A 15236-nucleotide genomic window follows, 5' to 3' on the forward strand; every position below is an offset into this window, starting at 1 on the left:
TCACAACCTCCCCTTTGGGTCCAGCATCCTTGTCCCATAAAGGCGTCATGTATCACTCTGACTCCTCTTCAAGCTTTCCATGGCCTTAAGAATTCGGTGGAGATTCCTTTGGAGCCTCTTAGTTCGCAGCCCAGCTTCTTTTTTTCCAGCTTGGGCCTGAGTTTATTTCCCAGCCACCGAGGAGAGATGAAATCTTATCTGAGACATTGAGAACAATATTTGAGGAAAACATAGTGGGAGAGTTTCACCACCGCACTCACTTTAAACAAAAATATCTGTCTCCTTCACTTTTTTTGCCTTTGGATTTTGATTTTCTTTGGTTTGAGCGAGAAAGATATTCCCAAAGCTAACTGTCTGAAGTCGGGACAACTGGTCTATCCGTCCTAAAAGAGAGGAAATATCCATGTTAGAGCACATGCTTCGGCTCTAAATGGTCCAGAATCCAAAACACAGCTGCTTGTGACATTAGCAAATCTGTTCACTGAGCCTGTTTCCTCTACTGAAAATGGGGGTGGTACCCCCAGGTTTGTTACGAGGATTAAACATGGTGATGATATAGATAGAGCTGCTAGCACAGTGCTCGGCCCATAATGACTGCTCACCAAATGGCTGCCCCAGTTGTTACCTCTGACTTCTAAAATGTTCTTCCCTACGTTTTCGGACTGTGGCTTGTTTCCAGTCATGTCTCCCCTTTTGGGATAATTCTGTGGTTGCTAGCCCACATCCTACATATGAAGTACTGCTATAACCTTTTTATACTCACAGCTCCATATCAGGGCACCCACAGCGGGACTCTGCTCACTTCTTCTCCTTCCCATACTTAATGCTTTGCTGGTCATGTGTGCTTGCGGTGCTGCATGCTACCATGCGAATTAAATGTCCACAGGGTCACAGATTGGTTTCTGCAGATTGTGTCCCTGCAGGAAGGAGTATGCCAACTGAATTGGGACCTCTTCCACATAATCCTAGGGTTCCCGGCTCTCCAAACATTTACCCACCTGCCATCAGAGGTTCCTGCCCTGAATCTCCTTCTCCTCATGGTGCCCTTGACCTTGTGTTGTCTGGCTGTGTTGGTGATTCTAAGACGATGGGTGGGAAGAAGCTGCTGTTTGGTATCCAGCTGCCTTGGTACTGAGAGCTGGAAGCTGCAAGGGTTATAGACAGTAACCAACTAACCGCGTAATGGATTAACCCCTTCAGTAGCCACTGTACTGGTGGGGCAGATGAGGACATCTACAGAAGAAGAAATAATGTGGGGGGTAAATTGTTGCCTTCTTTTTGTTCTCTTCTTCCCTTAAACTCATTCATCCCACAGACATCTATTGAACACTTGCTATGTGCCATATATTGTGCCAGCAGCCTAACTACCTTTGCATGTGTTTCATTATTTTCTCCCCTGACAAAAGGGTAAAATAGATGTAAGCTCTATGAAATGCACCCCGCTCCCAATGGCTAATGGAAAGAAAAGCTGAGTGCCCCTAGGACAGAACCCCTCTGATCCCACCAGGCACCCACTAGTCCAACAAGCTCCTTTAGGAGACACCAGTGTCACAGAGACAGAATTCCCCCTGCCACTCTGTCCTCAATCTGCCAGCACCTATTAACAGCCCAGAAAAATTCCTTTGTTCTCACTGGGGGCATCTCTGATGGCTCCCGGCTCCTGGAAGCTCTGCTTTCCTTACACCTCTTAACCTCTCGAGCGAGCGGAATGGAAGATCCATTAAGCCCATGAGTAAGGCTCAGCTTATATGTTAACTCCTTGTTTACAATCATGCACCTTTCGACAGGGGTGCCTCTTCCTGTCTCCCTGTGCTTTGGGCTCCTGGTTGGAAACTCCTTGTTCTTCTCCCTTCCATCATATCCATTTCCACAGAACTATACAAAGAGCTCTGAGGGAGCGAGCAGTGAGGCTCGGCTGAGTGAGCTCCACTCGGCTGAGTGAGCTCCACTCGGCTGAGTGGGCTCCACTCGGCTGTGGTGTACCCAGACTTGCATGACCCCTTCCACTGGGAAACAGCCACCCTGACAGTTTCGATCTCTGTGGGGCACCTGGCTTCAAAACCTGTGTGCATGTCATTCAGACCCCTGGCTGCTCCAGCCTAGTTGAATTGTAGATCTCCTCCTCCATGTTGGCTGTCACTTGCCTCTCACCCCTCCCCTGGTCTCTCACATCCAATTAACACCCTCTTCCCCAGCCCCTTCCAAAGTCATTAGTGAAGAGGCAGAATGGTCTTAGCCCCAGAGTGATTTCCTGTCATCTCTGCTCATTAATTCTCTCCATGTCTTTGCTAAGCCATTAATAATGCTTTCTGCATCTCTGATGTTCATCTGGGTCTCTGTGGCTTCATCCTAGCTCGTTGTCTCCAGGGTCCCCAAGAGCAGATTGTCCTGTGACCCCAGTTCGAGCCTTCTCTTTTTTCCACCGCTGTTGAGATGGCCTCCCTAGGGGCCACTGAATTGGTCTCTGGGGTCCCAACACAAGACTCTCAGGGAATAAACCACTCACTGCTCAGGCAGCCTCCTCCCCCGTTTCAGGAAAGGGGAGGTTTACTGAACTGTGAAGGAAGCTGGGCTCCTCTTGGCAGATCCTTTCAGAACTTAAAGCTGCTCACACACATGTGCTGGTGGGGCCGAGGAGCCCCACGCTTTCTAACACTGTCTCTTAATGATGCCCAGTCCTTGGGGTGGTTTCTGCTGGGAGGATCCAGGAGCTGGTGCTTTGAGGGTAAGGGGGGAAGCAGAGGCGTGATGATATTTCTTTCTAGCCTGACAGCTTTGGCCCAGCTGGGTCAGCCCCTGAGCTGGAGGCTTATGCCAGCGTGTTCTATCCTGTTTCAGCCCGAGGAGTTGCAGAAAGAACCCCCAGCTTCATGTATCCCCAGGGCACTGCAAGCAGTCAGATGGTGCTGCGTGGCATGGACCTACTATTGGAGTGTATCGCCTCTGGGGTGTATGTACCATTTCACCCCCATTTCTGGCCACCCCTCAGGAGGCTGGGGAGGGAGTTTGTGCATGCTCTGTTCTTGCCACATTTGGGAGTGCAGAAAGAGACGCAGATGGCCCTTAGTGAGGGCTTTGCCGGCATAGTCCTCTCCATCCTATTCTGGCCATCTCTTTGGTAATGAGGAAAGGACATGAGTGGGCATCTTATACATGTGTTAGAATCTCATGTGATTTGAGATAAGTCCCTCAAATGCTCGGAGACTGAGCAGTCCCTCTGTTTAGGAGAGATCAGCTCTCAGAGGACATGCATCCTCGAGAGCAGGGCTGTCCAAACTGCGGCCCACGAGCCAACTGCGGCCCGCAATCCATTGTTAATCGGCCCGCAGCAAATTCCAAAAATATATTTAGTTTACTTAAATAAACCAGGTGAGGCAATGCACACTTCACCTCGAGTGAGTGGCCCGGCTGTTTGTGTATTTTACCGCATGTGGCCCTTGGTGAAAAATGTTGAAAAAAGTTTGGACACCCGTGCTCTAGGTCCAAGTACACTTTAAGGACACTTGGGAATCCCGGGCTCCACAGAATAGCAGGGCCACAGTTTGTGATAAGTCCCTGTTTCCTGCTTGGTCCCCCTTCTAGCCCAACACCAGACATTGCATGGTACAAGAAAGGTGGGGACCTCCCATCTGACAAGGCCAAGTTTGAGAACTTTAACAAGGCTCTGCGTATCACCAATGTCTCTGAGGAAGACTCGGGGGAGTATTTCTGCCTGGCCTCCAACAAGATGGGCAGTATCCGGCACACGATCTCGGTGAGAGTAAAGGGTACGTTACGTGTATTTCTCATTCTGATGATTTTTGCCAGCCCTACACGCCATGACCACCCTTTCCTCTGAGGGTAGCTGGGGACAGGGTGAGTGGGGGATATTTCCCACACACTGGTTAGTGGCAATAGTAACCTGCCAGGGATGGTGTCACTCCCCTGGATGTGTGTGTGTGTGTGTGTGTGTGTGTGTGTGTGAGAGAGAGAGAGAGAGAGAGAGAGAGAGAGAGAGATGTTAAGAGAAGAAGATACACCCAGACCATCACCCAACTGTCCTTGGCGCCCAGGGCTCCCTCAGCAGGTGAATTTCATGGTCCGTTTGCTCCACACCCAGAGCCCTCTCTTTCATTTTGTATTCCTGTTCATAGTGTGTCGTCTTAGCCCTGTGCTGTCTATGTCCTATACTTGGTTCTTTTAAAAATGGGAGTCATCAAGGCCCAAATTATTTTTTGAAAAATCACTTCTTTCCCCCCAAAGCATAGCTGGCCCACCTGACCTATTGTAAACAATAGAACACAACATGCCTTTATGGGTCCCAACCAGAGATGGGGGTACACCAGTCGCTTCTCTTTCTCAGGCTTTCTTAGCACATGCTCAGTTGACCTTGTGACCTTGGTTTGAGCACTGTACTCAAACAAGGGGTTCTTAATATTTTAGGGAGTAATCAAGATCTTTGAGGATCTGATCCAAAGAACCCTCTTCTCAGAAAAATCCACCTAATCAGATATTCACAACATTTTCCAACCCCTGAAAGGGGTGGCCAGCTCAGAGCTTCTGCTCTAACCAAAGCTCAGTGCATAAGAGAATAAGTATAAGGCCTTTCCTAAAAGGCCTGATCTTGCAGCAGCAACAACAGAAACCCAGTGCCCACCTTCCCTGGCTTGGGCCTTTGGGTACACATCATGAACGTCTATGGACTTCTAAAAGCATTCGCTGCCCCGGCCTCCCCGAGGAATTCTGATTCAGTAGATGTAAGGTGGGCCCTAGCATCCATGTTTGTTAAAAGCTCTTCAGGGAACTCTAATGAGCAGCCCCAGTTTAGAGCTAAAGTGTCTGTGGTGTGAAGCTGCCAAAAGCAGGTTGGAACTGAGTCGTCCCATGAGGATGAGCCCTGGGCAGGTGTAAGGGCCTGGGGCTGGCATCCAGGTTCCTGTCTTCCTAGAGGAAGTCCGTCTGGTTTCTTCTGCCTGCCTCGCGCCACCTAACTCCCCTGCCTGTGCTGTCCCTGTCTTCCAGCTGCTCCCTACTGGCTGGACGAACCCAAGAACCTTATCCTAGCCCCTGGCGAGGACGGGAGACTGGTGTGTCGAGCCAGTGGGAACCCCAAGCCCACTGTCCAGTGGATGGTGAATGGGGAACCTTTGCAATGTGAGTAACGAGCCATCATCTCACCTGACTCTGCTCTTTCTCCCGTCAAAGGCTCCCAATCTTCGTCCCTGTGGGCAGCCCTGGTTGTTCCAGAAGTGAGGGAGCAGCCATCTCCTTGGACATCTTAAGAGGCAGGAAACCTGCCACATGTCTGTGTGAGAGAACAGGAGGCTGTGGTTATTTTTCCACATTTAGGGGATTTCTTCTCCCTTGGGTATTCCATAAAACTCTTCCCTTTAAAAACTACAGAGCCATTTCAAGGTCTTGGGTCTGCAGCTGCATCTCCTGAGATTTGGGGCTCTGAGTGATGTCTGGAACTTGGAAGATAGAGGAGAGCTCAGTAACCCAGTGTCGTTGGTTGCCCAGGTCCCACTCTCTGCTGAGGGCAAAATAAGAGGTGGAGTTACATAACAATGTGAACGATATGGTTGGAGATGAAGAACTTCCCATGAGATCAGAGATGTACAGGTGCAGTTATTCAGTGTCTGCGGACTTTGGGGAGATGTAGTCCGGCCTGGATGGCTGGAGTGGGTGAGTGCTAGGCCCCTTGCAGCCAGAGGCCAAGGTTAAGTTTTCACATCATATTTTCTCCAGTATCATTTCCTTTTTAAAATGTCCTGTCATTACTTTCTCCCTGGGATCAGAAGAAATGGCAAAAAGTGCTATCACCCAGGTGGGGCAAAACAAATGGAGAGAACTCAGAGCCAAACTCAAGAGCAGCAGGTGGAGAGGCAGGCGAGAAAGGCGGAGAAGCGGGCACCTTTTAGACAGTCGTTGTGTCCCAGCCGCTGTGCTAGGTGCTGCATCCCTCTTCTCTCTTTAGCCTCACACATTAAAGATGAGAAAACGAGGCTCTGATGGTGCCATGAATTGCCCAAGGTCACAGTGGTGAAGCTGTGGGTGGTTGTGAGAAGGCAACAAGCCTGCACGACCCAGTTCTGAACACAGTAATTCCCAGTGATCGTCCTTCCCTGGATAGGGACATCGCCTGCCCTCTGCCGGTCATTGTCCCTATCATTACAGCACTTTGGGGACACGGCAAACAAAGGCACTGAACTTCACAGCACCCTTGAGTAAACGCAGAGCTCCTGGAGAGCTCACCCATCACTTGAGGGGAGTGACTGGGTCCGTGAGAATTGCCAGGCAAGGAGGTGTTCAAGTTGCTGGCATTGCTTTCCTCGTGCCTTTTTGCTGAGTGGGGACGCAGAAAAGTGTGATAGGAGGCTGACCTTGTCTTCAGTTACCTCCTGCTGATTCCCCAGTTCCGGATTCAGGTTTGCTCTCTGTGGCGTGGCGCCCGCAGGGCCAGACCCTGGGTCCACCTAGCCTGACTGTCGCTGTCGGTCTGAGTGATCCTGCATGAGTTCACAGAGCATGGAAGCCAAGTCATGTAGCCCAGTTCAGAAACCTAGAGAGGAAAGTCACCTTCTGGTGAGGAAAGAGGAGAAAAGTGGCAGTTCCTTACATTTCTAGAAAACTTTTATTTGTACAGCTCATTATCTTTCTCTTCTCTTAACCTTCCTCAGAGTAAAGGAACCATGGGAGTAATTCTTCTCCAGATGAAGGAAAGAAAGCCCAGAATGACTTACTGTTTTGCCCCTGGTCCCTGAGCCACTCCCCAGCCTCTGTTCTCTGTATCTTGGGAGATACAGCGGTGCTGGGAGAACCGTGGGGGGAATGTTCTCTCTGCGCATAACATACATTTCTTGGGACAATCAGGTGGTTTTGGCAAATACAAGGACTCATTCAGTTTTCAGCAGGCACTGACCTTCAGGTTTAAGTTTGCGAACGTCTGCAGAATGCTCTGCTCAGAGGATAGGAAGGTGGTAGGCCCCATCCGGTTGCATCATGCTTTGTTCTTTTCAAAACAAATATATGCACATTGGATTAAAGTAACAACAGTAATAATCGGTATGGGCCAGGCCCTCTGCTAACGACACTTACATTCATCACAGCTCAGGTCATCCTCATAAAACCCCCCAGAAGGTGACATGTTATCCCTGTTGTACAGACACAGAAACTGGTGCTGGCAGGAATGTGGTTAGAATTCACTCCCCTCTCTGTTGCCACAGCTTATGCTCTCAGCCACACCTGCCCAGCTACTACATAGGTAGAGCAGGGATTCATATCCCTATCGGACAGACTGAGAAGTAACCTCCAGTAGATTAGATGGTGGGCCCAACATCACACAGCCCAGCAATGGTGGGGCCAGAAGCCTGGTCTGCGAGCCACCCAGTGCTGCTGCTCCCACAGCACCCAGTCCTGCTAGGGAGGCCTGGGCAGAGCACCAGTGCCCTTCACCTGCCTGTCCCGATTCTCACGAGGAGCATCTTTCCTGTCGGTAGCGGCACCACCCAACCCAAACCGTGAGGTGGCCGGGGATACCATCATCTTCCGGGACACCCAGATCAGCAGTAGGGCCGTGTACCAGTGCAACACCTCTAATGAGCACGGCTACCTGCTGGCCAACGCCTTTGTCAGCGTTCTGGGTGAGTGTCCCCTCTGCTCCCTGCAGTGCTGCCTCCCTGGGGACTGTCACATCATGGACGAACTTTCTTCTCCAGAGATCAGCCGGGCTGGTTGGGGAAGCATGGAGACTGAAGATGGGATTTGTGGGAAGGAGGAAGGACTTAAAACCCGCAGATCTGGCTGTGCTGGAAGTCAGTCTTGGTCCCTCCTTCCCCTGATAAGACAGAGTGGACCTGTCCCGCCACCTGGGTGTTTCCACGCTGACTCTCCTGGGTTCTCAGTGGGTCACAGAGTGGGAAGTGGTTCTGAGGATGTTTGCAGCACTCCCGGAGCAGGGAGAGGGTCGTGGGAGGGGCCAATACAGAGCCTGCTGGGTAATTTGAGGAAACCCTTTGCAGAAGCTGGATTGGTTGTTGAGGGCAGATGGAAAAGCTTCCTCCTTCCTCACCTAACCCTTAGAGGCTTCTTAAAGGAGGAAGGTAGATAAGAGAAGGTATGTTGGCACTTGGAAAACTTCTGTGCAGAGAAGGCATGTAGAGATAAGACCCAGGGGGAAGAAATGGAAGAGTTAGATTCCCCACCCAAGATCGGTGGTCTGGGAATTGCAGATGTACCACCTCGAATGCTGTCACCCCGGAACCAGCTCATTCGGGTGATCCTGTACAACCGGACACGGCTGGACTGTCCCTTCTTTGGGTCCCCCATCCCTACTCTCCGATGGTAAGTTCAAGGAGAACAGGCCTTCCCCACAGGGGTCATCTGCCTCACCGTTCTCATTCCCATAAGTATTCAGCAAGACCTGGGAACTTCAAAGGGTCAAAGCTGAGAGAAAGTTGGCATATCAGCTGGGTGAACCCCCTTACTGTGCAGAGAAGGAAATCAAGGCCCAGAAAGGGGCAGAGACTTGCCAGGGCCACCCATTGGTTGGAGGCAGATCCTCCAAGGATGAGGGCTTCACAGCCCTAAGATGGAGCTCCCTCCATACAGTCTCTCGAGTGGTTGACCCCTGCTCCCTTGGGCCAGTCCTGTCTCAGTATGCTATGTGTTCTGCTGCTCTGTTGTGAGGTTTAAGAATGGGCAAGGAAGCAATCTGGATGGTGGCAACTACCATGTCTATGAGAATGGCAGCCTGGAAATCAAGATGATCCGCAAAGAGGACCAAGGCATCTATACCTGTGTTGCCACCAACATCCTAGGCAAAGCTGAAAACCAGGTCCGCCTGGAGGTCAAAGGTAAAAGAGGGTTGGTAGGTGGAGGGTGGGGTGGGGTGGGGAATGGAAGCTATCTCAAAGTTATCCATGTGTGTTACTCTCTTTGAAAGAGCACCATTACTAATGTTTAATCCCTAATGGGACCCTCCCTATGGGTCTTTGTGTCCTTGCAGGGCTTCTAGTTGGCTTGGGTGCTGCGAACCCTGAGTCATTATCAACTTGATCCAAATGGCATTAAGAAGGGAAACCTGCTACCCACACAAACTCCCCCCCCCCCCAGAAATTGCATCATATCTTCCTGAGCCAGTTATTAGGTTGGTGCAAAAGTACTTGTGGTTTTTGCAATTATTTTTAACCTTTTAAACTGCTTTTTTTTGTACCAACCTAATAGAAAGGATTTGGGGGTTGTTTACTATCTGAGATCACTCACACCAGGCCTCCCTCCATTCATATACAACTGAATACTACTTCTGGCATACTTTTTCTGGAATACTATTCCCTTTGTCTAACCTTGAGGTCACACGTGTCACACTGAGTGTCCACGTTCGGGGATGACGAGCACCCTGGGTTTCTCCACAGACCCCACCAGGATCTACCGGATGCCTGAGGACCAGGTCGCCAAAAGGGGCACCACAGTGCAGCTGGAGTGTCGCGTGAAGCACGACCCCTCCCTGAAACTCACGGTCTCCTGGCTGAAGGACGACGAACCACTCTATATCGGGAACAGGTCTCTGCTCCTTCCTTTTCTCTTCCTGGTGCTACCTTGGGGCCATCCTTTTCCCTTGGTCTTAGGTGACACATTGAAGAACCCAGGGATAGGGAACCTGGTGTCCTGTGTGTCACTGAGAAACTGCTGAGGAGGGCGGACAGCCTCAGTGACTCCCCCTACCTCAGGGGAGACCCTCACCGTATGCCCTTCTCCCTCTCTCCCATCAGCTCTCTGCTTCTCTCTCCTCTTTTCTCTCCCTCCTCTCTTCCCCACGCCTTTCTCTCTTCACTTCTCTCACTCACTCCTTTTTTCCCTCCTCACTTTATTTTGACCCCCACCGTTCATCCTCTTGCATCACAGCCAAGAGCCCCTCCCCATCTTCAGCCCTGCCTGCAGTGCCCCTGTTGTCCAGCAGAGGACAGTGTTGGCCTGAAGCGACTATGACCATGGTGGTTAGTGTGGTTCTCAGCCCTTATTTCACTTGGGATGCTTTTACTAGATTTACGCCGTCCCCCTTCCTCATCCCAGATTCAGATTTAATTGGTGTGGGGGGAGGGCCCAGGCACTGATAGTGTTTACATGTCCCTGCAAGTGTTTCTAATGTGCAGTCAAGTTCCAAGCCTCCCTCCACAGGGCTCTTTGCTGTACCCTCTTCCACCTCAGGGCCCCTGAGGTTGGCCAAAGGTACCAGCTGTTTCTAGAGGCCATCTAGTTTTTTGCAGGGGTGCACCCTGCAAGTAGACGAAAGCTTTCTGGTACTCACTTGATGCTAACAGTCTGCCTGCTTTTTGGTGCCCTCCTCCCTCTGTGGACGACAATTCAGAGGAGCCTGGGCACCTGGCCTGAGACCAGGTGCAGTGACGGGTCTGGGCTGAAGATAGAGCTGAAGTATGGGAAGAGGAGGGATCCCCATCTGCCTTTGGCCGGGGGTGGGTCTATCTGTGCTCTAATTTGGAAGGGGAGCAGAGCACAAGGAAGATACAGAACAGTGTGGAATTTAGGGACAGTGAACATGGCTCAGGGCCCTGTTAGTCTCACCCACATTCCTTTTCCCCTCCATCAAGCACCATAAGTGCTCAAGGTGATGGTGGAGACCGTAACTCTCCCAAGGCATCGTGATGGAGCCTCATGTCCCCTAGGAGGGGCTGTGTCTGCCCAGCCCAGCCTGTGAGGCTTTCTTCCCCCTTTAGGCTCACCAGCCCCCTCTAGGGAGAAAGCAGCAGGTAGTGCCTGGCACTCCCCCCTTCTCTCTCCTATTGTCTCCTCACTCCCCCTCCTCCCAACTCGTCTGGTACCTTTGCAGGATGAAGAAGGAAGATGACTCCCTGACCATCTTTGGAGTGGCTGAGCGGGACCAGGGTAGTTACACGTGCTTCGCTAGCACCGAGCTGGACCAGGATCTGGCCAAGGCCTACCTCACTGTGCTAGGTAACTGCTGCTGCCCATGGCACTGACCTCGCCTCCCGTCCCCACGCCTTTCTGCAGCCAGAGAAGCGGTGGGCCCTGCATGGTTCTGAGGGCAATGCCAGTGGTCAGCCGGCTGGTCAGGTGTGGCTATCTCTGCCATTTGATCTAAGGGTCAGGAAGCTGCTCCTTTCAGAACAAGCTGTGCTGGATGACTTCACTCCTGAGTAGCATCATTAACTCCCCAAATCCTCAGCTGAATGAGAGAAGGAAGGTGGACGGGGGTTCTTGTTGTGCTCATTTTTACCAACTTTACAGCTAACTAAACCACTAAGTCCATTAAAATGATACATCGATGAAGCAAGACTGAATTTCGTGTTTATCCTTCCAGTACCTATGCTAGCCTTACTCCCCTCCCCCTGCTTCTTGATGGGATTTCATAGCATGCTATACACTTAGCAAGACATGCCATCTCATCGGGGCTGACTGTAAATACTAAGCCATCCCAAACTCAGGGAAAGTAGCCTCTCACGTCCCGGGAGGCAAATCCCCCATTGTTTCTCACACCTCTGTCCTCAATCTGGCACCTCACTGCCGTTACTCGTGGTGTGCTCTGTCCCTTCTGCAGTGGGGGTGCACCATCACAATAGATGGAGGCCCAGGCATGATAGTAGTACTTGGACAGGAAAGAGAGGAAACACAGGAAGGCCTCTCCTAAGGGGCGGGGGCCTTTTCCTGGAAGGGAGGGTAAAGCTGTGCCAGGAACATGTCGCAGAGGCAGCTCTTCCAGCCTCGGCCGCCTATTCCCACCCTTCTAGAACACCTCTAACCCTGGATAACCTGCTAACCTGGATAACCCATCTTACCTTTACAGCTGATCAGACCACTCCAACTAACCGTTTGGCTGCCCTGCCCAAAGGTAATTCATACTAATCGGGACCTTCGCCAAGCCCTCACTAGGCTCGGGGAGGGTGGGTCTATGAGGGGAATGCACTGCCAGACAGGACGTGCTGTGTGTGGGCAGTGGGTAGCACTCCCCACTTCCTGCCAGATCAGCTCCTTCACATGCCCACGTCCCTGAGCATCACAGCCCTGCTTAGGGCTTCCTGCTTCTTTTGCAGGTTGAGCTTGGAGGTCCTTGGCTGCCTTTTCACCCCCATCTCTTACCTCTGGCCACCTCACTGCTCCCGTGGGGGTGGCCTGTTCGTTCCCGCAGCCTGGCCTCAGAAATGTGGGTGGTACAGACGAGAGAGCCCCTTGCTTCGAGTTACCTGTAGGCCCATGTTTCCTGCAGCCTCTCCATGTCTGCTACTATACACCTATGTACAATCTGCACACACACAAGTGGGCTGATGTGACTCACCTTCCAGATCCTTCCAATAACCAGCCAAAATATGGAAATAGCTGGTTCAAGGAGCCAGAAAGGGAAAAAAATCATGCCTACCCCCACCAGTCGGTGGTGGGATGACTGTATCCTCAGGCACTGACACCCACTAAGGAAATTCAGTGAGACTGGAGCCCCTAAAAGGTGCTGCCCTCATCCCTGTTAAGAAGCCTTCTGGGGCTCCTCTGTCCTTCTGTCCATCACTGACACTTCTCAGCCAAGTCCCCATCTCCTCCCTGGCCTGGTCCCCTTTGTCCCTCCCGTTCCCTGAACCTGTCTGCCCTGCTTAGCACTCCAAACACCCTCCTGGGCTCCTGGCCCTCAGAGCCTTGGCACACAGAGTAGAAGCTGATTATCCTGAGAAAATGAAACAAAACCCCACATTTTCTCACTGGCTTTCCTAAGTGTTGTGAACGTGTATCTAGTAAAAAGCATTTTCCATATGGTTGTGCTCTAAGACTGCCTGCAGAAATGGGATGGATCTGTCCGAATTCTCTCTGCGCCCTCAATCCTTTGATACTCTCTTGGGGATGGTGGAATTGGGGTCTCCTCTTTGTTCTTCCTTGAACTTCTGAGGGAAGGGTTGTCCCTGTGCTGTGCTGACCCTCCAGGGTAGGCTGGGGATGATACCTACTGTGGTGACCTCAGCCCATCAGGGACCTGGCCATGGAACAGTGTCCAGGGCTGGGGCCAGCACGAGGACGGGCTGCCTCTAACTCGAGTCCTGCACGGTGTCTTCTTCCTCTGCTGCCAGGACGGCCAGACCGACCCCGGGACCTGGAGCTCACCGACCTGGCCGAGAGGAGTGTGAGGCTGACCTGGATCCCGGGAGACGATAACAACAGCCCCATCACAGGTCAGCCAGGGGCCTGCACTCCAGTCCTGAAAGGGAGGGTAGCAGCCTGGAGGCCCAAGGCCTTGCACTGGCTTTTGGTCCCACTTCTGCCTCACCTGATGTGTTCTCTGGGCTGTTTGCAGAGCACATGGAGGCCTTGGTTTCCCTTTCAGGGAATTCTCTCCATGCCTTTGTATACCCGAGGGAGGTTATGAAGACTAGCGGAAACCATGAGCAAGTGCTCGTAAGGAAGAAGTCTGCTAACAGCTCCCAGAGCAGCTCTGTCTTTCTTGCCCACTCAGACTATGTTGTCCAGTTTGAAGAAGACCAGTTCCAGCCAGGCGTCTGGCATGACCATTCTAAGTTCCCAGGCAGTGTCAACTCAGCCGTCCTCCAACTGTCCCCATACGTCAACTACCAGTTCCGGGTGATTGCCGTTAACGAGGTCGGCAGTAGCCACCCCAGCCTCCCCTCCGAGCGCTACAGGACCAGCGGGGCACGTGAGTACTGGAGGGCCACCAGAGACGGCACTGGAACCAGGCACCCTGAATCCAAACTGGGCTCCCCCACCCCCCAGCCGCACGAATTTGGGCAAGTTTCTTAACCTCTCCAAGGCTGAAACACAGAATAGCAACTCCCGCCGGCACGGGGCTCCTGTGAAGATTACATTTGAAAATGCAATTCCGGTACTTAGCGTGATGCCTGGCATATAGTAAGCACTCAGCAAATGTTAACTGTCATTTTAATCATTGCTAATATTATTAATACTTCTGAATGATCTGCTTTAAAGGGAAGAGCTATGGCAAAGACTTACAATAGAAATATGTAATCTGGTGTTCTATCAGATTTCTTTTCCTGGGTAATATTTAGATTTCTAAAATTACACCACCTTGTTGATATCCCCCAAAATGTTGAATGCTACGGATAAATCAGCCTGGTATTAAACGTATTTAGTGGCTCATTCATGAAGTTGAGTTGGCTGAATGACCATCTAAAGTGTGGAAAACCTCATGATAAATCCTGTCTGGGTAAGGGATTAAAATTCAAAAGAAATTAGCTCTGCTTTCAGGGGTGTTTAAATCTTAGCTAGGAAGGCACGTCACACACATGAGAAAAAAACAGCAGAGCAAGTTCATGGACAGAGATGCTGAGGAAAAGCAGAGAAGGGACCAGTTGGGGGGGACGGGACAGAGGTTGCTCACCGTGCCCTGGTCAGGCATAAATTAGACTTGAACTTTGTGTCAAATTGGGTTCTAGCCCCTGAGTCCAATCCCAGCGACGTGAAGGGAGAGGGGACCAGAAAGAACAACATGGAGATCACGTGGACGGTAAGAGTCCCTCCCAGCCCACCCCTTGAGGGGCGGCAGTGTGCACCTGGGAGCCCTCGCCCTTTACCCACCAAGGCTACAGAGTGGCTCAGACTATCAGGCTGGTTTGGTGGCCACTCGTCTGTGCTGGGCATCCAGAAACCAAACAGCAAGACTTAAGACAGGAGAGGGGCAGAGGTGACTGAAGAACACAGAATGGCCGTCTGGGAAACTCATGGAACCAGCAAAATAAAGCAGAGTTCTTTAGAAGAAGGAGGGATTGAGGTTAGACTCTGGGAACGGTTTGTCATAAACACCAGTTCTTGCTTTTGTGTTTGGGGTTCGTTCACTGGAGATTATTGGGAGTGAGGAGACACGCGTGGATTGGATAGAACTGAAGTCGGTTCTGGAATTTTGAGTTCATTGGCAGGAGGCACACAGTGGATAAAACAGAACTCATGTCTTTCCAACTTTGGAGAATATTATATTATCGTCCACATTTTCTGGTTGCTGTCATGGGAAAGAGTCCTGTCGAAAATAAAGCTTTCACTCCCTATGCACTTGCAAATGTGGGAATCACAGTGACTAGGTCTTGGGTGACGCCTTTGTCCCAGAAATCTGTGTGCTGCTGGGTTCACAGAGCTCTGGACTCTTGGAGGACTCAGCAGGGGAGGGGGGCTGTCCAGTGTTGGGCAGACTGGGGAGGGGTACCCGCAGTAGAAAGAGAGTGTGAACTATGGGTGGGTCTGGGCTCCTCTCCTGTCCCCTCCACCCCTGCCCTCTG

The 15236-nt window shown here is 51.4% G+C and overlaps 1 protein-coding gene across 26 annotated transcripts in view; it reads left to right on the forward strand.

Annotated features, from left to right (window-relative positions):
• Positions 1-15236, forward strand: part of NFASC (neurofascin) — a gene marked incomplete at its 3' end in the record, with an annotated part of 189908 nt that overhangs the window by 134736 nt on the left and 39936 nt on the right. For 19 of the 26 annotated variants that reach the window (XR_013991716.1, XM_081025939.1, XM_081025960.1 and 16 more), the window contains 12 exons: positions 2839-2950; positions 3583-3767; positions 5002-5133; positions 7479-7622; positions 8211-8322; positions 8668-8834; positions 9393-9540; positions 10826-10950; positions 11801-11845; positions 13065-13166; positions 13448-13645; positions 14403-14473. Coding sequence is in view for 25 of the 26 variants with exons in the window: in XM_081025939.1 (XP_080882065.1) it covers positions 2839-2950; positions 3583-3767; positions 5002-5133; positions 7479-7622; positions 8211-8322; positions 8668-8834; positions 9393-9540; positions 10826-10950; positions 11801-11845; positions 13065-13166; positions 13448-13645; positions 14403-14473 (1541 nt within the window). Of the gene's footprint in view, positions 1-2838; positions 2951-3582; positions 3768-5001; positions 5134-7478; positions 7623-8210; positions 8323-8667; positions 8835-9392; positions 9541-10825; positions 10977-11800; positions 11846-13064; positions 13167-13447; positions 13646-14402; positions 14474-15236 lie in introns of those variants that run through there. The other 7 variants (XM_081025957.1, XM_081025947.1, XM_081025949.1 and 4 more) reach the window with 2 other exon arrangements.

The sequence above is a fragment of the Rhinolophus hipposideros genome, assembly GCF_964194185.1.
Source record: "Rhinolophus hipposideros genome assembly, chromosome: 19".
NCBI classification, from domain to species: Eukaryota; Metazoa; Chordata; class Mammalia; order Chiroptera; family Rhinolophidae; genus Rhinolophus; species Rhinolophus hipposideros.